Genomic DNA, 21802 nt, shown 5'->3' with positions numbered 1-21802 from the left:
CTCCTAATCCTTAACTTTGCCTTTATTCTTCATAACTTATTTTGTGAGATCATATGTTCTTAAAGTAAGAATAGCATTCTTCATACCTTAATTTGTGACATCATATGTTCTTAAAGTAAGAGTAGTGAGCAATTAATGGTGAAGGTTCTTTAATTTTTAAGATTTTTTTTTTAACTTCAGGTAGTGTTTGGATGGACAATTTAAATTTGAGTTTCGTTTAGAGAATTTTTAATATAATTAAAAAAAAAATACATGAAATTTAAATTAAATAAATATCTTATTTAGATAAAACAATTTTAGTTTCTTAAATTTCATATGCTAATATTATTATATACGTAAAAATATATCTTAACAAAAATTAAAACTTCAATACTAGGCCCCACATATTAATATCAGTCCGTAAGGATAATGTCCTTGCACATCTCATAACTAGAAGATTTGATTAAATATGACAACCTAGCACATTTATTGTCGTCAACTTCTTTCCACACTTCTATAATTTCACTCTAGCTGTATTTCAGATTATATAGATTTTAAACTCATAATTTAAAATATATTCTTTCTTTCATATTTAAAGATCTAGGGTGTGTTCTTTTGGATAGATTGATTTGAGAGAGAGGGAGAGGAAGATATTGAAAGAATTAGAGAGTGAAATTGATGTGGTTTTTTTTAAGAGATTTGGAGGTGATTTTTGAGTAGATTAGAGAGTGAAGTTTGTGAGTGATTTGATGGAAGCTATAATGCACAGATATGATACGTGTATCTGATACGTCAATACTGATACGTCAATACGTTTATTTTCAAAATAATATAATACAATACGTGATAGATACGTGATATATAAATATTGAAAAGTGTATAATAATTCCTACAAACATAATAAATATATGATTGTTAATGTCTGAATCCAAATTTTCTAATTAAAGACTAATTATTTTGATAGTCAAAACCTTGTAACTAATGTTAGTGACCAATTTAAAAACAATTCATAATTGAAAATATTTTAATTATCAATTTTGAGACCAATTATAATTTTTTGAAACTACTTTAGTTGTCAATTTGGTCACTATATAGTGACTAATTATTTTTTGTCACGAAAATTTGGTCATTATTCAAAGATTTTATTGTAGTATAATACTACTTTATAGATTAGATATTTTACTGATAAGTATCATTAAAGTATCCTGAAGTATCGGATACAATACGTGTTGGACACGGATACGTGACCCAAGTTGAAGTATCGGTGCATCATAGGATGGAAGTAATAGATAAAAAGAAAATTTGAATAGATAAAAAATAAAATTGACTGAATTGCCCTTTTAAAAATATGAAATGAATTTTAGATGAGTTAATTTTTTTAACATTATTATTCATTAATTTTGAAAAAGATAATATTTATTTTTAAATAATGTCTTTACTTTTTGAAAAAAAAAATTAACATCTAAATATTTAGATATTAATGATTATTATGAAAAAAATAAAGTTATTTTTTTATTTTTTTGTGATATAAATAATATTTAGTTTGAAAACATTTTTTATCTTTAAAATTCGGGTCTTTTTTGTAAAAGTGTAATTTTTACATGCTAATCTCTTTACACGAGAGAAGATGAAAAAAAGTAACAATTGTGCATTTCCGCTCGTTTCATCATCTATAAATCAATTAAAAAAAAAGTGAACAAATCTTCAAATCTTCGCTTACTATTTTCTCTAGACAGTAAATTTATTTAAAAGAACATGACCCTAAATACATAATTTAAAATGAAAATATTATATTTCAGAATGTACATTCAAAAATAAATAAATAAAATTTCAAAATGTACATTCTAAAATACAAAAGTTTATGAAAATCATTTCAAAATACTCACATATCGACTTTTAAGCTTGTTTGGGCAATTGATTTCAACTTTTCTTTCAAATAAATTCTTTATTAGAAAATGAATTCTGTGTAAAACTGGTTTTGAAATAAAATAATTTTATATTCAGACGCTTTGTTTTTAAAGCTAATTAGTAAATAGTAAAATATAATACATTTATTATCCTTCTGCACAAAATTATCTAAAATTACTTCAGCTCAAAATCAATTACTCAATATAAGGCCAAATATATAAATGTTCATCCAAAATCAAGATTTTAGATTATCTAAACATTAATGTAAACGTGCAATCACTTGATCGATACCGCAAAAACCCAGAGAAAAAAACCGTTACCGCAGAAGGGTCAAAAGGCTATTTTTGCATTGTTTTTTTAACCTCGTATCTTATACAGAGCAATTTTCAATATTGAATAAGATCTCAAAGAAAGAAATGAAAAACAGAAACAGAAAAAGGAACAGAACAAAGTCTGTTTTTATTTGTGTACAACAAGCACGCAGATCTATGCATATGCTTCAAGTCCTCTCTTTTAACTTGGCACCGTCATACTTCATTCTTTGTTCATGTTTCCCAAGCACACATATTTTATCTGGAAAAGTAAAATAGGGATAAACATCAATAAAATCACACGTAATAATGTAAAATTTCAAAGTAGAGCATGAGATGAAGCATTAGAACACCAAAAGAGAAGGCGTGTACACGTTTGGAATAATACATACACTAACTATATATAACACAATGACACCTCTGAACAGGGTTATTAGCAAAATTAAATTAAATTTTAACATACGAAACTTTATATTCTAGACAGTTTAAAAACAAGTAGTAGCATCGAGCTGATAATGTGTGTTATACGTTCATGTATATTTCTGCTAGAATACGAATGTGTTCTCTTTTCCTCACACTAACATTGGGTGCAGAAAGAAACGACCAGTGTGCAAACTTCATTTTTGGCATAGCCTATGACCCAAAAATGTTAGGCCAAAAAAGTTATCTAAATTGAATCAAAACTATTTTTGGCATAGCCTGTGACCCAAATGGACTTAGATCAAGCTCTAGGCTTATGAGCAAGCCAGTTTTCTAAAGTTAAACATAAATCATGTTCCGCAAAGCATATTCCATAATGTATTTCATGTGTTATGGAAATCCCATTCTAGAAATCTTAGTCCAGAAATCATATTGGAGAAATTTCCAGAGGTAAATCTGGGAGTTACTTTTACAAAGGGTAAACTGGTCATTTTAACTTAGGGGGTTGAGCAATGACATTGTGGAAGTGCAGGAAGAAAAAGCCTACTTTAAACCACAACCAAACTGAGTGTTACAAACCTTGAAAGAGAAAAGTTGCAGGAGTATAATCAGCATGGACTTTGAAGGAATTTTGTTTGTATAGTAAAATTACAGAGCTGAAAATTTTTCCGTACCTCTAAATATTCATCCATTCCATATTTGGAGCCTTCTCTTCCGAGCCCGGATTGTTTAAAACCACCGAAAGGAGCCACCTACATCAATGCATGGATAAACCCATAAGCAAAAACAACATTGCAACTTAATCTCGTTGAATAAGGAATGGAACGCACCTCAGTTGAAATTACTCCTTCATTAATACCAACAAGTCCATATTCTAGAGCCTCAGCTACACGCCATGATCGTTGGATACTGTTTGTAAATACGTATGAACCCAGACCTTCATATGTATATGCGGTTTCATGGTCAAAAACATTTGACAACGTTAAACCAAACTAGTAAACAAGAATCAAGCTAGAAAATATAGTAAACAAGAACTACCTGCGTTGGTGTCGTTAGCAATTCTGATAGCATCCTCTTCAGTTTTGAATCTCAAAAGGGGTGCAACAGGTCCAAATACTTCCTCTCTGGTATAAGACAAATCATATAGAGGAATTAACCAGAGAAAAAAGTCCACTGAAAATTGAAAACAAAATTCCTTCTATGACAAGGCAAAGTGAAATGAAGCTATACTAAAATTTCTGGAAATATACAACAATAAATTGAATTAGTTACATTGGTTTGAAACCTCATACAGCAAAGACAGGTGAAGGCTAGCTTTTCAGAAGACGTACAAACAATGTAGTGAAACGATTCAACAATTTTGCAGTTGCGTTTCTACAAAACTCATTCGCAGTTTGTACTTCATAAAGACTAACCTTGTGTATATAAAAACGAATCTATAACCCCAGAACATCCAATTTATTATCTTAAAAAGAAAGCAGAAAAAGCACAAATTATCTGTAGTGACAGGGAAACTATAATTCACGTGTCAATAATTAGAATATAACTAAGGAAGTTTTACACAAAAATCAAGGTGATAAACTGGGAAAGGACTCTAGGTGAATGAGTGGAGTTTGATTAAGGAATGTAAGAATGACAGTGACAGAATATGCTGATAATATGTTGGTAAGAGTCCCAAGTGGTACTTTAAGCCTTTAGGCTCTCCCACCTAATGGACTAGTTTCAAGGATTGGGCTCTCTTCTTATGCTCAAGGCATACATCCTACATCCGCTTTACATAGTGTCTTACACCCTATATCTCTCTAATTCTCTGATAAAACCTTTTCTAACTATCATTCTTAGAAAAGTCTAATAGATACAATATAGATACCACCATAGTACATCTATAAATAAGTTAACCTATTCTAACAAGTTAACCCATCGAAATAAGTTTCACAATTCTGACAGAGATAACACACAATATCCATTTTAGAGTAGTTAAAGTGCTTTAGAGCTGATTAGGTGTTAGCTTGAATTCCGCTAAACTCGTTGGCATACAACTGAGTATGCACTGGCACTGCAAGTATATTATTGGACGTAGTCTCCACTCCTGCAACTATATTTCTAACAATCCATAAACGTGGGCATTGAGCATATTAAAAAGAAAAGAAAAACCTTTGAATTTTCAATAACAATTATGTTGATCTTATCTTATTCCTGACTATTTAAGAAATTTAAAATTTGAATTCACTAATGCATGGGCACCAGATATCTAAGGTGCAGCATCCACTAAACTAACAAGGCCAGATATTATAATATACCCAAGCTGAGGTATGTTGTGCGAATATCAGTTAGTGAAGAAAACAATCAAAATATCATGTCCAAGTTGCCAGTTATTTCTTAGCAATCTAACGAGAAACACAAATAAAAAACCTAGACAACATCGCAAAAGATTTACCTGGATATGCGCATATCAGTGTTGACATCACTGATCACCGTTGGTTCATAAAATGTAAATCCAAGGCTATGTCTTTTACCCCCAAGAATTACTTTGGCCCCCTTCAGATAAAGAGGAAATGAATTGTGAGAATTATAACCATTTGTTACTAGACATATTTATCCACCTTGGAATATTTTTCAAAGAGCAAAAGAATTGTACTGTGTACATCTGAAACAAAATGAGAAAACATTTTGAATATAAGTTTTTCTTTTCATACACCATAGCTATAAAGACGAAGGCAAATAGACAATTGAAAGACCTTGGTTTTTCATAATAACATTGTTTGGATGTTCTGTTTTCATTCACTAACATAATCCTAATCGTAGTAAATTAGATTCAGGTGATGAAGTCGTCACAAATGGGATCGAACCAACCCATGGCGAGAAAAACTATTTAGAGAAGACAACTCACTTTGACTCCAGAGCAAGAAGAGTTGTCTTGCTCAGAGAAGAGGAGCCTCAAAGGTAATTAATGAGGACATAAGTGTTACTAAGAATTTACCCCCTGCGTTGAGCAAGGGAAAAAGATTGTATGTTAAATATCCTATTTCTCATGAGAAGTGAACATTGGACTCAAATCATGATAGAGAGGATAGATTTATTAGAAAGAATCTCAACATGTGAGATTGCTAACAAACCAAGAGACAAAAAGTCCGTAGGGTTCTTTTGGATATTTTAATGAAAAAATAAGGGAAATGGGTCAGTAGACAAGTATAGAGAAAGATTAGTTGCAAAGGATACACACAAACTTATGGAATTGACTATGAGAATACTTTTTTCCTATAACAAAGATGAATACAATTCGAGTTGTTCTTACTCTAGCAACTCATCTTGGGTTAGACCAGTTGAGTGTGAAGAATTTCTTTGCTCATGGAGATTCCTTCCGAATTTGAAACTCACAGCGGAAGGAATAAGGCATGCCTCCTAAAGAAGGACTTCAATGGTTTTAAACAATCTCCAAGAGTATGGTTTGGGAGATTTAGAAAAGGGATGGTTTCTTTAGGATATAAGCAAAGTCAAGTAGATCATACTTTATATTCACAAAAGACTCCTTTAGAAGTAAATTTACACAACTGGTTGTCTATGTGAATGACATGATTATTGCAAGAGATCATTAAATAGAGAAATTGGCTTTAAAGGAAAAATTAGTGGCTCAATTTGAAATGAAAGACTTGAGAAAACTTAAGTATTTCCTTGGAACAGAGGTTGCTTATTCAAAAACGGGGATTTTCATCTCCTAAAATAAATTCGTACTTGAACTCCTCGAAGAAACAATTAAGTTGGGATGTAAAACTTCAGGACTTCATGTTAAAATCATAAAATTGGAAGTGAAGACACTTCTGTAGAAAAAAACTCAATATCAAAGATTGGTAGGAAAACTTGTTTATTTTTCTCCTATAAGGTTTATAACCAAACTCATCCACAAGAGAAGAGGAAAAAACTTATTGACAATCCGAGTTCCAAATCAACACTACTTCCATTTTCAGCTCAAAGCTTTTATCTTTTTCTGAATTAGCAAAATGTTTATTCTCTGAACAGCAACGAGAAGCAAAAGTCATTAACTACAACAAGCTTTGTAATGGTTATGAAGAACAAGCCACTAATACCAAAGGAAGAGGGAATCATTCACTCCAATAGCAAAAGATTATATAAATAATAAATTTCTCCAATATTCAAGCAACAACGTCACCATTCAGTAGAGATGCTGACATATTTATCAGTTTAGCATTTAAAGACCACAAAAAAATCCTACAGGTACACTATGCCGTAGTCAGTCCTATCACAAGGTATGTCACATGATGAAGATATATGACATGTTGATAAGTGAAAAGATAAAGTTCAGATTTTAATAAGAACTGGTTAACCAAACCTCAAAATCATTTTCGATCATAACAATTTCAACAATACTTCTAAGCTTATAAAGTCAATAAAATTTGGTTCAATAACAGTTCAGTTTAGCTTAAATCAGAATCGACCATACCCAGCCTTACATAGGGGGGAGTCGGGGAGTTGAAGCAAATAATCACATGCAGGAATAGCAAAGACTACAAACCTTTGATGTAGCATCATGAATTAAGGACTCAACCTGTAAGTAAAAACAACAAAGCAAAAAGAAAAGGTTCCTATCAGTTAGGAGACCCTCTAACAATGCAAAAAGAAAATGAAATATTAAGAGAAACACAAACCTTTTCCACAGCAGCTTCATTGATTAGAGGGCCCTGTTTAGAGATGGATATGAAATTGAGTTACACCATGACTCATTTTCTCTAAATTTAGGAGAGGACTCTCTACACAGTAATGACACTCAACATATTATATATATATAAGGGAAATATTGGAAAAGAAAGTAATTATTTATCAAAAAGTACCTGAATTATATTTGATTGAAGATTACCCCACTAAGATGAAAGAAAAAACAGAAACTAGCATAATAAATTAAAACAAAAACAGACCAATAACTACCTGTGCCACATCTTCACTAAAACCATCACCAACTTTCATATTCAAAACAGCATCACGGAGTGCATTTGCAAATTTTTCATATATACCTTCACAAAGAAAAGATGAAGTAAAAAACAAAACAAAGAGTATCAAGACAAATAATGTACTAATTTGTGTGAACTTCAAACAGCACACAAAACCATCAAAAGTAATATAAAAGCACTTTTCTTTGGAGAAAAATTTCATAAGAATGTCACTGCAATTATCTTTATTGTTTATTTTGGATTCTCCGGTTTTATTTCTGAAATTTTTATTTTTCAAAACGCAACAAATTCAATGTCATATCATGAGATCATAACTAAATAAGAATCCATTCACACAGTAGCCATGATCAATTAGCCTAGTTAGTGATTACGGTATTGAAAGGCTACACAAGGCTAGTAAGAATCGAGAAAAGTTTCACAATGTCATCATGATCATATCAGCAACACTGATATAAAAGAGCACTTTTCATCAAAAAGATAGAATGTACATTTCCGAAACTCATACCATTAAGGAGAAGGAGCTTAATCAAATGGATTAGCAAACAAAAAAGTATCAAATTCTCTTAAAAGTCTTCATAAATTGGGAATCATAAACATGTAACATTAATACATTTGAATGAGAAGTTACAAGAGATGACAGATATAATTGTAAAATTGACAGTTTACTATATTTTAAATCTAACCATCTTGTACAATAATTCTATTTGCACAAACGCATGTTTGTCCACTATTACGGAACTTTGCTGCAAGCTGCAATCAAATTAATGACATCTTATAATTAGCGATATCATCATAACTGAAGAACAGGGACAATTACAACATGCCTCTTAACTTTCAGTTTTAGACACTAACAAAAATTGGAAGCTTATATTCAATTTTTTAACATTTTTATGAGCTTTGTTGGTTGTTACCATGCCACCCCATGGTCAACTTGCCCAACCACAAATCTAGTGCTGATGATTCTAATAAACAAAATAATCCATGCACAGAAACCATAATCTTCAAAAACCAGAAATTCCACATAAACACGAGCTCCAAAATTGCTATATTAAACTGGGGAGGTTTCCCCCAAGTTGTGGGAGTTCTGTTCATTTGATAGATATAGAGAGCATGTTATTTTTGAGCATATATTAAAATCTCAAACATGGTTAATAAATAATCCTCTACTAAAATTTTTCAAGGAAATAAAATCTACAAAATGGATAAAAACACAAAAGGCTAATGAAAAGACAGTTTAAAAAAATCACTTCACCAGCCCAGCACATCGTGCTAGATATAAGACCTGAAGCAAAAGAACACATACTTAAACTACATCATCTAACAGTTGCACAAAGAAAAATCTAGTGAAGGTGATAAGATGACTAGGAAAAAACAGCATGAACTTGTCTTTGTAATGTGGGTATTTAAACTTATGTTGGTCATCACTACTTCTAGACTCAAGTAATTTGAATAACAAACATAAAAGTTATGCTGTGGGAGAAATAATGAACGATAAGACCCACATTGCATTAAAAATATTGAGCTATTTGACACTAGCATACATGGAATCAAGTAATCCAAAACTAAAATTGAAACTTCCTAGTCAAGCAGGCCTCAGTCATCAATCCAAGACCAATAATAATCATATTGGTAATTGGAGTTTCCGGAAAGATAGAATGTACATTTCTCCATGAAATTTGGAGTTTGTTTTCTTTTATTTGAGACAACCCCATATTTTTTGCTCAATCTAACAAACTATTTGGAGCACAATCACCATACATGAAATGACAATATACAACAATAATTATAATATTAATTTTGAAACCAGTGATAATACAAGTCTGAAAATAACTCAGTCATACAAAATTGACTTGCAAAGTAATGTTAAACCCCCTTGTATACTATAATATGTTATATCTCTAGTCAACGTGGAATCTCCAAATCACCCCCTCACGCAAAGGACAAGACATCTCTAGTGAAATTAGACATTTTTGGGTGGGCCAATAGCAACTCAATAGAAAGTGGTTCAATAGACCAAACAAACCTTATTAAGATAGAAATACTTGACTAATTACATTCTCAACTCCTCTATTTGTAATAATCACATTCTTTTGAAAAAGGAAATAAAATATACTAGAATCCTGTGTAGATTCTAGGAATGTTTATCCTCATTACTATAGAGATATTATGATATCCCTCTATTTACAACACCTCTTCTCAAGTTGGTAAGTGAATATCAATTATTCCCAACTTGTCTACAACATCTTGGAATCTACCCCGAAGAAGTCCACTAGTTAAGATGTATGCCAACTGAAGTCCTGTAAGGATACAAGTTGTAATGACCAGACCTCTATCAAGATTATCAATAATAGTGTCGATCAATTTCAATATGTTTGGTCCTATCATATTGTATTGGATTATGACAATGCTTACGCCTGACTTGTTAGAATAATACTATTGCATAGAAATGTTAACATTTATTATAAGGTCATTTAATATGATCTTCATCCAAAGTAATTCACACACAACTAGAGCAAGGGCTTGAAGTTCAACTTCTGCAAGTGAATGGAATACCCTATATTGTTTTTGTGCTTCTCCAGATCACCAGACTTTGTTGCAAGAACATACAAAATCAAAGAGGTAATTTTTTGTTATTAACTATTAAGAAGTGAACTTTAAGCCTAACTCAATCCCACAAAACTGGCTTGTAGGGTGAGGGAGGATTGTACCCACTTATATATTCTAAATTGGCCTTATATCTAGTCGATGTGCGACTTCCAACACATCACCTCACGCTGAAGTATATACATCTCGTGCTTGGAACTAGACATTAATAGATGGTCCGATAGCAGCCTGATAACGGATAGAACAATCAACACAACAAATTTCGCTAGGATAGGCTCTAACACCGACTCTAATACCATGTTAAGAAGTGGACTTTAAGTCTAACTCAACCCCACAAAACTGGCTCGTAAGATGAGGATTGCACCCACTTATATATTCTAAATTGGCCTTATCTCTAGGCGGTGTGGGACTTCCAACAGAAATAAAACATGCATAATTTGCATTAGTACATATCTCCATGGTCAAATTATCTCTTTTTCCTAATGAGTGCCCCTTTTCCTGGACTTGACTTCACATACTAAAGAATTTTGTCAATTGTTGGCATGTGTCTTTCTCTCATATCATGCATGAATTAGCTTACCACCTAACAACATAAGAAATGTCTAGTTTTGTATGTGATAAATAATGAAGTTTTCATGGGGTTTTTTTCTAAAATCAAACTCTCTTCATTTTCAATTCAATGAATTTGTTCAAAAGAAACTTCTATAAATCCCAAACTTGCTTCCTTCTTTGAGCAGATCAAGTATATATATTTTGAGAGATAAAAATTCTCCTTTTTGATTAGGCAACCTCTAAAGAAATATTCCATTTTTCCCATGTTCTTTATTTCAAATTGGGCCTTCAATTTTCCGTTAAAGTAAATTTCTTTGCTCATCATCTTCTACAATAATATGTCATTCATATAGACCAATAGAAATGTAAGTTTATCTATATGGAAGTGTTTCATTTCAAATTGGGCTGACAATTTTTTCTTTAAAGCCAATTTCCTTGTTTCAACATCTTTTGTAAGAATGTCATCCGTATAGATCAGTAGTAGTGTAAGTTTATCTATAAGGGAGTGTTTAATGAATTAAATATGACCTCATTGGCTTTGCTTATATCCTAAGGAAACCATGCGTTTTGTAAATCTCCAAGTCATGCTCTTGGAGATTTTTAAAACCATATAAGGCTTTCCTTTGGTGGCATAACTTATTCCTTCGACTCTAATTTTCAAGTTCAAGAGGAATCTGCATGCACACTTCTTCTAAAGTTCCATGCAAAAAGGCATTAGTCACATCCAAATGGTGTAAGTCCCATCAAAAACTGACCTACTACAGCAAGAACAACTTGAATTGAATTCATCTTTCCTAGAGAAGAACAACTCCATAAGGTTGAGAGTATCCATTTGCAACCAATCTAACATTATACCTATCTACTGGCCCATCCACCTTATGTTTCACTGAAAATATCCATCTGCACCCTATGACATTTTCATCTCTTGGTTTGTCAACAATCTCCCATTTGAGTTTCTTTCTAATGCATCCACTTCCTCCCACATTGCCTAAGTTCAATGTTTGGTTTCCATGGCTTGTAGACTGTGGTAGGAATTTTTGTGACATCAATGGCAACAATAAAGCATTGATGTTTATTAGAGGTATTGTCAATGCATACATATTGACAAATAAAATATTAAACACAAGGTCTTTTTCTCTTTCTCAATACAATGGGTAAATTCACAAGACTTACATCCTCACTATTACCTAAAGGGATAGAGATGGCAACTAAACCATTACATGTGGGTATTATTAAAACCTGTCCCAACTTTGATGGTACTAGATTTGATATCTTACTTATCCAGTTTTGTAAGATTAAGTTCCACTTAAATTCCACTACCTTAATATGATACCAGAATCAATAGTTTGTTTAGGTGACCAACTCAAAAAGTGAGTGAAGAATCCTAGGTTTGTGGATTCACTGTATTTGAAAGTCCTCTAATGTGGAAAAGACTAACACTTAAGAGGGAAATTATTAGGAATCCAAATAAGTTTGAGTCGCACATTAAGTAATAATGAGAAAGTTGAACAACATATAAGAGAAGAAGACTCACAAACTCATTGCAAATGTTTTGGGTAGGAGTTGGCCTCAAGTCACTTATATGACTTTGCTCATAACTCATTGGTATCAAATCTTCAGTGTCTCCCATAGAAAAAGACCCAACCAATGTTAAAAAGCCCACGTCGACAAGATATAAGGTCAAATTATAGTAAATAAGTAGATGTAAATATCTCCTACAAACTAGTTTTATAAGATTCAGATAGACTTAAATTACACTTTCTTAAATTAGAATCAATTATAGTCTATCCTACCAAGTTGTTGGGCCTCGTGTCACCTGCTATCGGAGTTACCCCTAGTCCAAAACTCAAGATGCCCAGTCCTCAGCATGAGGACGTGTGATGAAGAGCCTACCTCAACAAGAGATAAAGTCAAATTATAGTATACACTTATATGTAGGTGCAAATTTCATCTTACAAGCCGGTTTAGTAGGATAGAGTTAAGCTTAAATTTCATTTTATTAATAGCATTAATTTTGTCTTTTTAATATAAATAAAGCCCTTGAGCTTTCAAAGAAACACGTGGTTTCAGCTCAAATTTTTAAAGTTAAACAAGAACTCTAAATTATTCTTGATTCATTGTCAAATGGTTTTAGGCACTCCATACATTAATTTGTAACCAAATTAGACACAGAAAATCAAGAAATATCTTAAAAGAAAAACATTATTTCAACCACCATGCATTCTCGTGATTTCTAGCTTACAGTTCCTTTTACTGCAACATCAAGGTCAGCATCATCAAAAACTATGCAAGGTGCATTGCCACCAAGTTCCAGAGATACCTAGAAATTCAAAAAACATGCATATAAGGGTAAAATATTCTTTTCAATATTAGATGCACAGAACCAGTATTTAAAGAAATTAATGACAAAATCAAAGCATACTTTTTTAACTGTCTCAGCTGAACCAGCCATTAATTTCTTTCCAACAGCTGTCGAGCCTGTGAATGTGATCTTCCTTACCTAAATAAATTTGACAATTTCTTTCTCATGTATTCAACTACATTCACAAGGTAATTGCTTCATAAAATCAAATGGTCACTAAACCTGTGGACTTGCAAGCAAAGTGTTCCCAATTTCAGGAGCATTTCCCATTACAACATTCACAACACCCTGAGTCATAAAATACCACACCCATTAAAATCATAAACAAGGGCAGGAAAGATGAAAAAAAACAGGGAAAGTTTATTATGGTAAAAGACTGGAAGAAGTCTCAAACATAAAGCAACATAAGAGATGGGTAACCAAAGACTTTTGTAAAATTTACACAATCTAGTGGAAGAAACTAATGATGACCTATTCACATGTGCAACAAGTACATTGTACAGTACCAAAATATTAATAGTAAAACATTAAAGTTAGTAAAAGACATGCAAAGGAAACAAAATAACTGCATACAGTTAAATATAGTTTCAACAAAAACACGTAGTAGATTACATTCTAAAGTATCAAAATGAATCACATACAAACATCACAATCAAGCTGTTGACATATAATAAAATAATAATTTTCAATTTAATTACAAAATTACAAAACATCACACGGAAAAAGATGGAGCCTGTAAGCAAAATATGCAATGAACTTCCATTACAGTCATAAAGATATCTTTAAGAAACTACCGCTGGTATTCCAGCTTGAATGGAGAGTTCTGCGGCGGCTAAAGCACTGAGAGGTGTCAGTTCAGAGGGTTTTATGACCACTGTACAGCCACATGCAAGGGCTGGACCAACCTGATATATTAGAAAACAAATCATTGTTAAAATGACTGATGTTCAAAAACTCCTAAAATCACTTAAAAGTGAAAATGGGTCAAATTTGGATGGTAAAGATTCAAAACTAAAGAGATACCTTTCGAGTAATCATAGCAAGGGGAAAGTTCCAAGGTGTAATTGCACCTACAACCCCTACAGGCTGCAAATCCCAAAGACATTAACACAAGCCATCTACGTAAATATTAGGATTCAGGACTATCAAGCAGAAATTGAATATTAGAATCGGTAAAATTCAAATTCTAGAACTTCTAGTATAAAAGGCAATTGAAACAATCATTTCCCGCAGTATTCGCATGCACTAAATTATTGGATATCAAGACAAGAATATATATTTCATTTACTGAGGAAAAAGCCTCCTCAGCATTCACATGAATATACCTTTCAATTACTCAAGATATAAAAATGTAGCTACACCCTAATGTCATCTCCTTTAATAAGATGGGAATATACTTCCCATTTGCCAGGGAAAGTGCCTCCTTGGGTCCTACTTGATATATGACCTAAAATAAAAAAATTCAGTCGTACTTGAAAAATGCCATATTTTGGCTTTATTAATAGGCATTTTTCACATCAATATAATTTAAAAGCAGCATTTCCTATTTAACCAAGCTGTTCTTTGTTTTTCTCCTACAACAGAGAAAATGGAGGGGTGGAAGTACAACATGTATTTGTATATTTCACTTTTAGTACAGTAAGAAATAAAATTACATCCTTGGTACAAAAGTTTTAATTTCGTTAATTTTGTTTAAACAGAGTTAATGGTTAAGTTAAAGAAGTTAAACACATGTTTAGTCTTTTAGTAATTGTAGCGTGTGTTTATTAAATGAACCCCTCAAGTTAACATGCAATTATCCTTGAGGGGTTTACTTTTTGCTTTTTAAATTTAAAAATCCTTAGTGGTTCATTTAAGAATAATTGCATATGAACATTAATTTTTCCTTTAATAAACACACGTGACAAATACTAAATACCAAACACATGATCAATTATATTAAATATTAACGAAGATCAAACAAAACTAATAGGATTAAAGTTGTTATGCCAAGACTGTAGTTTTTTTTTTCTTATTGTGCTAAAAACAAAACATGTCAATATTTACCATGTAATTCTGGCTGTGCTCTCATTTAAAAAACTTTTTTAATCCTCAAAATTGGAAAAAAAGATATATGATTTTAGTCCCTAAACACTAAATTTGAGGAATTAAAATGAATTTTTAAGGGATTAGGATTTAAGATTTAAAGTTTAAAACTAGTTTTTGTCCCTCAAATTTAGTGCTTAGGAACAAACCCTATATTAATAAATTTGAGGGAACAAAAAAGAACCTTTTAATTTGAGGGACTAAAAAGGGATTTACCCAAATTTCAAAACCTAAGAACATAATTAAATGATAAAACAAACAGGGAAAATAAATAAAGACAACAATTAAATAAAGCTCTCAATCCCAATATGTATATATTAAGGAGACTTCCATAAAGATACTTTTCAAAGCACAATCAGAAATAAAAGATCAGTAGTTAAAGACAAACACTAATGATGAAATGTGACTATTATGAATGCATTAAATGGAAATACAATAGAATAGAAGTTCCTACTGCCAAGAGCTAGGCCCCTTTGAAGCTACAAATGCTCCCCACTCATGATTAACTATCCAATCAGTAATTCCCCCTCTTATACCACTAAGCAACTTATAACAGAATTTTCTTCACGACCAATCCACTACTCACTCTCTAACTACCCCCAACAATTATGCCCAATTTCCCCTCTTATTTCATCTGGAATAAACTCTCCATATTGTTGACCAAGAGACCGCTAACAGTGTCCGCTTCTTGAATAACATTCACGTCCTCAATTGTAAAAGGTTGAAACTGACTTCAAAAATTGAACACCGTCGTCCAAATGACTCCTTCAAATGCACCAATAATTGGGAACTAAATCACCTGCTTTGGTTATGCTACAAGCTGCCACTATTGCCTCCGAATCTGAGGAACTTGTTGTGTCACCCTTCAAATCAGTAGGTTGGTCCTCTTCAACTATATAACTTCTAACAAACCTTCTTTAACAAAGAAACATGGAATACTGGATCGATCCGACAACTGAATTTTCTCCGCCACTGCTCCTATTCTTTCAATAATTTGGAAAGGACCATGGTACCAAGGAGCAAATTTGGGGAAAATGCAAGCTTCAACTGTTTTATGCCCATGGGGCCATAACTTCAGAAAAAAACAAATATGCTAACTAAAACTCTTTGTCTATCACCGTGAGGATGTTGTTGCCTATAAATAGTCTCTTAAGGAGTGGTAACTATTGAGACATGAAATGTGATATTGTAGTAATATTATGGCCATGGAAACCACAACACCAAAGTTTAGGGGTTGATCAACAACAAAACAATGAAGAAAAGTCTTGAAACACAAATCAGTCAACTTTGTTTGCCTATTCTTTTGCAGATGATAGGTTGTAGCTATCAAAGTCAATAACAACAAAGTTTCAAGCATAGATTGTGTTGCCTATAAATAGTCTCTTAAGGAGTGGTACCTATTGAGACATGAAATGTGATATTGTAGTAATATTATGGCCATGGAAACCACAACACCAAAGTTTAGGGGTTGATCAACAACAAAACAATGAAGAAAAGTCTTGAAACACAAATCAGTCAACTTTGTTTGCCTATTCTTTTGCAGATGATAGGTTGTAGCTATCAAAGTCAATAACAACAAAGTTTCAAGCATAGATTGGTGTAGGTGCGTGAAGATCACATGTCAAGGAACTAGTTGCACATGGCATCATTTGGTAGAGTAGGTGTAGTGGTCGCTAGAGAAGAGCATCTAAAAGTGTTGGACGGCTCAAAAGAAAGTTTTGATGTCGACATAGGAAGATTTGAACAACTCAAAAAGTGAAAGAGACAAAGCAAAAGAAACAGACAACCTTATTTTAGGTGGCATCAATTGTCTTGTAGTAGAGGCTAAGTGAACCAAGTCATAATTAAATCATAGCGCTTGAGCTGCTGCCACACTCTTAAGTAGAAAGAGTTGCACCTTGAATATTAATTATAGCTTTTGACCAAGTGGTAAGCACTTGGTATCAAAGCCAAAGTCACGAGCTTGATTCATAGCACAAAAATTGTTGTGGGGAGAGATTGTTGTAGGTGACATCAACGGTCCTATAATAAAGGTCAGATTGATAGGAGACTACCAAATCTAAGATGATTTTGCATATTTACATATCAAAGCACCAACATATCAAACAATAAATGTATGAGTTCATGATTGCAGTCTAGCTTTTCGTATAGTTTTGGATACTATAGCTATGCTCTAATAACACAGTCTCGGATACTCATTATAGAATTCATACTAGATGCACATGTTATCTTGGCTTTCCTTGGCCTTGGTCTGCATTATTACAAGAGAACACTAGAAATTTGCAAACTCACTCTACAAAGTTGCTACCTATGCTTTCGTTTTCTTCAGTGAAATTCACTAACTCCTTGACAATAATTTTTCACGAAATAGCATCCTCCCCAATTGAGTTATCCAACACAATGGACCAATTTGTTAGAAACCACAATCAGAAATAAAAGATTAGTGGTGGAATCAGGAAAACGAGTGTATTATGAATGCATAAGAGGAAATGCAAAAGAACTGAAAATCTCCTTCAAAGGCACAAATGCTCCTTACCAACAACTAACTATCCACAATCATTAATGCCCCCTCTCCTCCTAGTGACCTCCACAACCAAACCATTACTCACTCTCTCACTACTACCTCAGCAATTATTCCTTGCTTCCCATCCTATTACTTTAGGAATAAAGTCTTCATATTATAGACCTAGTGACTAAGGCCCTAACAAAGACCATGAGCCATATAGTGGTCATGAGAAGGATTTTGGTTCACGAGATGTTTAAGCTGAGAAGAATCCTTAATGATGATATAGACAATTCATCTAAACCAGATGCACCATAGAGTGGCACAGAAAGCAAAATCCCATTATCCCATAAGCCTTACCTTATTGGTTAAGGTATAATAAAATTGCTGAAATAAAAATTTAAGACACCAAGTCTACCTGCTTAAGAACAAACAATCTTCGATCAGATAAAGGTGCAGGAATTATATCCCCATATACACGTTTTGCCTCCTCAGCTGAAAACTCAATAAATCCAGCCCCATAGTTTATCTGTAAAATAGTCACTCACATATATATTGTCAACATAATGAAATTCAATCAGGGAAAATACATAAGAAAGAAAAAGAAAAATAATTGGCCAAGTACCAAATAATAGAAGTTCACCCATCATGTACCTCACCAATAGACTCTTTAAAAGTTTTCCCCTGCTCCAAGGTTATAAGTTGTGCAAGTTCTTCTTTATGTGCCATTAGCAAATCATACCTTGAAAATTGAAGACAAAATGTAATTATTATCACAAAAGAAAATACAAATCAGGAACTTCCATCATGATAGGTCAAGCTACCATGCATAGAAACATATGCAGGCCTAATCAACTCATGAAATCAGAAGAGAAAAGCCATACCATTTCCTCAAAAATTTGCTTCTTTCAGCAGCAGTGGTTTTGCTCCATGCTACACAGGAAATTTTAGTCATAATAATGAGATGGTCCAAAATGGCAGGATTTCATTTTTGCTCAGAGAACCAAGAACTAATACATGGTGGAAGGAGCTCATTATAGTCATGGAGGGAACCATGAAACCATACAAGATAAGCAAACTAGGCTTCATACTAGTTCTCATGTTCCTAAACTCATACATCATCGTTGCAATATTCCTTCAGTCAATAAAAAAATGTTCTTGATTTATGGTCTTGTTGTATAGGGAAGTCCCAAAGAGTTCATTCTTCTACCTCTGAAACTGTTTAAACAACTCCTTTGGACTTAAGTTTTACTAAGCTCTAGGGACCATCGCATATTACCTCACATTTTGGTTACACTTACTATGTTACCTTTGTTGATGCACGTTCTAAGTTCACAAAGATTTATTTTGTAAAGTCCAGATCTGTACCTCTTTCAGTTTTTCAAAATTTTGAAAAATAAAGAATATAAAAGATATTGTTTTCTCTCTCTCTCTCTCTATCTTTCCGGTACACTAACACAATATTCCCCTTTAGTTTGTTATTTCCAGCTGTCCCTTTTAGGTGATTATGTTTTGGTTTTTGGTATATTTGCTGTTTAGGGTAGCTACTATAAATGCTCCCTTTGAATTGTGCTTTAAGTATCACACAAATAATAATATATTACATAGTTATTCTGGTTTTATCTTTTCTATAAGAGTTGAAAAGAGATAAACTATTATTTTTATAAACTTCACCACGAAGCTTAATGAAAAATGATAAAAAGAGATTATAAGAATAAGCTCTTTTCCAAACACCCTTTATGTTTCTTAGGCAAAGACATATCTAGTTCCGGTCATTACTTGTAGTCTGAAATATACCAAACTGAAAAGTTTCATAAAGAACTCAAATAAGCTCCTTATTTCCTCCTCCAAATACACAGACCCTAAGTATCTTAGGAAACGGCATATATATTCGATATTTCTGTTAATATATTTTAATACTATCCTATAATTCTGTTTGTAGCTTGAAATACAACATACAGCATCAAACTAGGATGTTTCATACATCGATATGCAGTATAAGCTGCAGAAATTGCATCATTCGTCTCTCTTCCACCCATGCATGCAACATCTGCAATAGATTCACCTGTTGCTGGATTATAAACCTGCCACGGCATCAAATATATAAGATGGTAAAACAATAACATTATTAAAACAAAGAAATTTCAAGTGAAAAAACAGGCTGCATGGTTATACTACTATTATCAGCAACATTAATAGACCACGAAGCCGCAAGTACATGCTGCCCCTCTTCCATTGCACTTTGCAAAAAAACATTGGAAGAAGAAGAGAGAAAAAGAACATCAAGTATACCTGTATGGTTTTTCCATCATAAGCGTCACTCCATTTCCCTCCAATAAGGCCCTGAGTCCTCAGCAATCCAGAACTATTAAGCTTGGAAGCAACACTCTGTGTATTCATGCTCATCTGCCATTCAAACAAACCTGACTCATGAACAAGTAACAAGAATATCCCAAATAATAGTAATAAAATAATAAACACCCATTTGTTAGTCCCTGTGAAACCCTTAAGTATATTTATTTTGGTCCTCTAACGATAATTACATCAAACTAGTCATTCAAATATCAATTTAAGGCATCGAACCATTAACAATAATAATAAGAAATTAGATTCAAGTCGTTCACACTTTAAATAAAGAATTAAATGTTGCTTGTAGTATCGTCATTCAAACATGGATTATCCTATAATTGAAAATTGTTGACTTTCATAATAATTACTTTAAAAAATTGAAGAGTGATTGATTTCTAAGGACAATATAGTTGAAAATTATTGAATTTAACTTTAAACTCACTGAAAAGGTTAAGATAAGCGTAAAATTCCGTTATATCAAAATTATCCCCTTGAACAAATGGGTGTAAATATGTCCAATACAGGTAAAAAGATTGAAACTTTGTAATCAAATTCAAACATTAAGACACAGTGAGAAGTGGGTAGGTCAGAAAATGAAAACGGTGCAAAAGTGAAAAGACGGAAAAGGGCTTGCCTTTCGGGTGAGAGGAGGAGAAGAGGACAGCATCTGCATCTGCATCCGCATCTGAACAGAGAGAAGATGGGAAGGGCGAGAGATATGCTTTGACGATCGCAGTGCCATGCAGCAAAGGTTCCGTGCCGCCATTAGCGATAGTTTCTAATTGTCTGATGAAAATGAATCAGCAAGAGTGTCACAAAGGTTAATGTGGATGCATGATTGGCATAAGTTAATCTAAATATAAGGAATGAATGCCACAAATGTGGTGTTAATTAGGGTCACTACAACCGTTCTGGCTTAAGTCCGCAACAGACAAGTTTTAGGTTACTTTCCAGTGGCAAGTAGAAAGTAACCCAAATTTTGTGGATTACTTTTTCTTTTAAAAACAATTAGCTTATTTATTTTATTCTGACACGTGGGTTACGTGTATTCACGGTGATAAAAAATGTATTACAATCATAAAGGTCTTCACGCGACTTTCATACCATCATATATAAGACATAATTATCACAGGCTCGGTATATTGATTAGAATTTTTACTTGTTATACTCGCTCTTCACCTACATATTCGTCCTCATACGGCCACATTTTATTTATTTTTTATTGTATTAACATAATATTCAATTATAATATATGTGTATTTAGAACAAATACTTTTATATATTATTTTATAATTGCTTAGAGTACCTAGGTGTACGCTTGAACGTGAAAAATAACTTATGTTTTCTTAGATTCATTGAATGTGTGGATGCATTGTAATGTTATTATGTGTGTGGGATGACAAGAAAATTGCAATGGATGATATGGTTTAGAGTGTTGTTTGAATACTATGGGTTGTGTGTTCAAGTCCTTTTTAGAGCAAAAAGGGAGAAATTATAGTAAAAGAAGGTTGGGTTTTTGGTGTAAGGGGTGCTAAACCATTTTCTTGATATTACATGATTGTGTGTTGAGAAATTATTGTAAATTGATTTATGGAATGGAGGAAATGTGAAATGCATCTTTGGGTTATGATTTGGTGTAAGGAAGTGTTAAGTCTTGTTCTCATTATTTTTGTGATTATGTATGGAGAATTGGTTGCTTTTGAAAATATGGAATTATAAAGGGTAATTTCGTTCTTAGGGATAGAATATGATAACAAATTTCTTT

At 32.7% G+C, this 21802-nt stretch overlaps 1 protein-coding gene and 1 long non-coding RNA gene across 3 annotated transcripts; both read right to left on the bottom strand.

The window, feature by feature from the left end:
* Window positions 1-2203: 2203 nt before the first annotated feature.
* LOC114175660 (succinate-semialdehyde dehydrogenase, mitochondrial) lies at window positions 2204-20990 on the bottom strand. 2 transcript variants are annotated; one of them, XM_028060447.1, is made up of 21 exons: window positions 20945-20990; window positions 20672-20823; window positions 19981-20094; window positions 19673-19772; window positions 18573-18621; window positions 18343-18430; window positions 18107-18217; window positions 14124-14186; window positions 13895-14005; window positions 13323-13388; window positions 13161-13238; window positions 12981-13058; window positions 8266-8332; window positions 7560-7645; window positions 7283-7315; window positions 7150-7182; window positions 5056-5156; window positions 3657-3742; window positions 3449-3555; window positions 3293-3370; window positions 2204-2460 (listed from the first exon to the last, which is right to left on the bottom strand). In XM_028060447.1, exons 2-21 carry the CDS (start codon window positions 20801-20803, stop codon window positions 2422-2424), a joined length of 1620 nt encoding a protein of 539 aa, XP_027916248.1. In that variant the 5' UTR covers window positions 20804-20823; window positions 20945-20990; the 3' UTR covers window positions 2204-2421. The 2 variants fall into 2 exon arrangements, with proteins under 2 accessions (XP_027916248.1, XP_027916240.1); XM_028060439.1 differs by lacking the exon at window positions 20945-20990 and having other exon boundaries at window positions 20672-20940.
* On the bottom strand, window positions 11288-12974 carry LOC114175675. Its single transcript, XR_003602875.1, has 2 exons — window positions 12532-12974; window positions 11288-12361 (listed from the first exon to the last, which is right to left on the bottom strand). It is a non-coding gene; the product is annotated as an uncharacterized LOC114175675 (long non-coding RNA).
* Window positions 20991-21802: the final 812 nt, after the last annotated feature.

Source organism: Vigna unguiculata, chromosome 1, assembly GCF_004118075.2.
Source record: "Vigna unguiculata cultivar IT97K-499-35 chromosome 1, ASM411807v1, whole genome shotgun sequence".
NCBI classification, from domain to species: domain Eukaryota; kingdom Viridiplantae; phylum Streptophyta; class Magnoliopsida; order Fabales; family Fabaceae; genus Vigna; species Vigna unguiculata.
Note: the sequence above shows the minus strand (reverse complement) of the source record. Positions and strands in the feature narration are given on the sequence as shown.

Coding starts and splice junctions, on each gene's coding strand:
- LOC114175660 (XM_028060447.1), bottom strand. CDS start 20,803: ATGGCGGCACGGAACCTTTGCTGCATGGCACTGCGATCGTCAAAGCAT. Junction 8,333..12,980: donor ATGTTGCAGTAAAAGGAACT/GTAAGCTAGAAA, acceptor ATTTGATTGCAG/CTTGCAGCAAAGTTCCGTAA. Junction 3,556..3,656: donor TGCTAACGACACCAACGCAG/GTAGTTCTTGTT, acceptor ATACATATGAAG/GTCTGGGTTCATACGTATTT.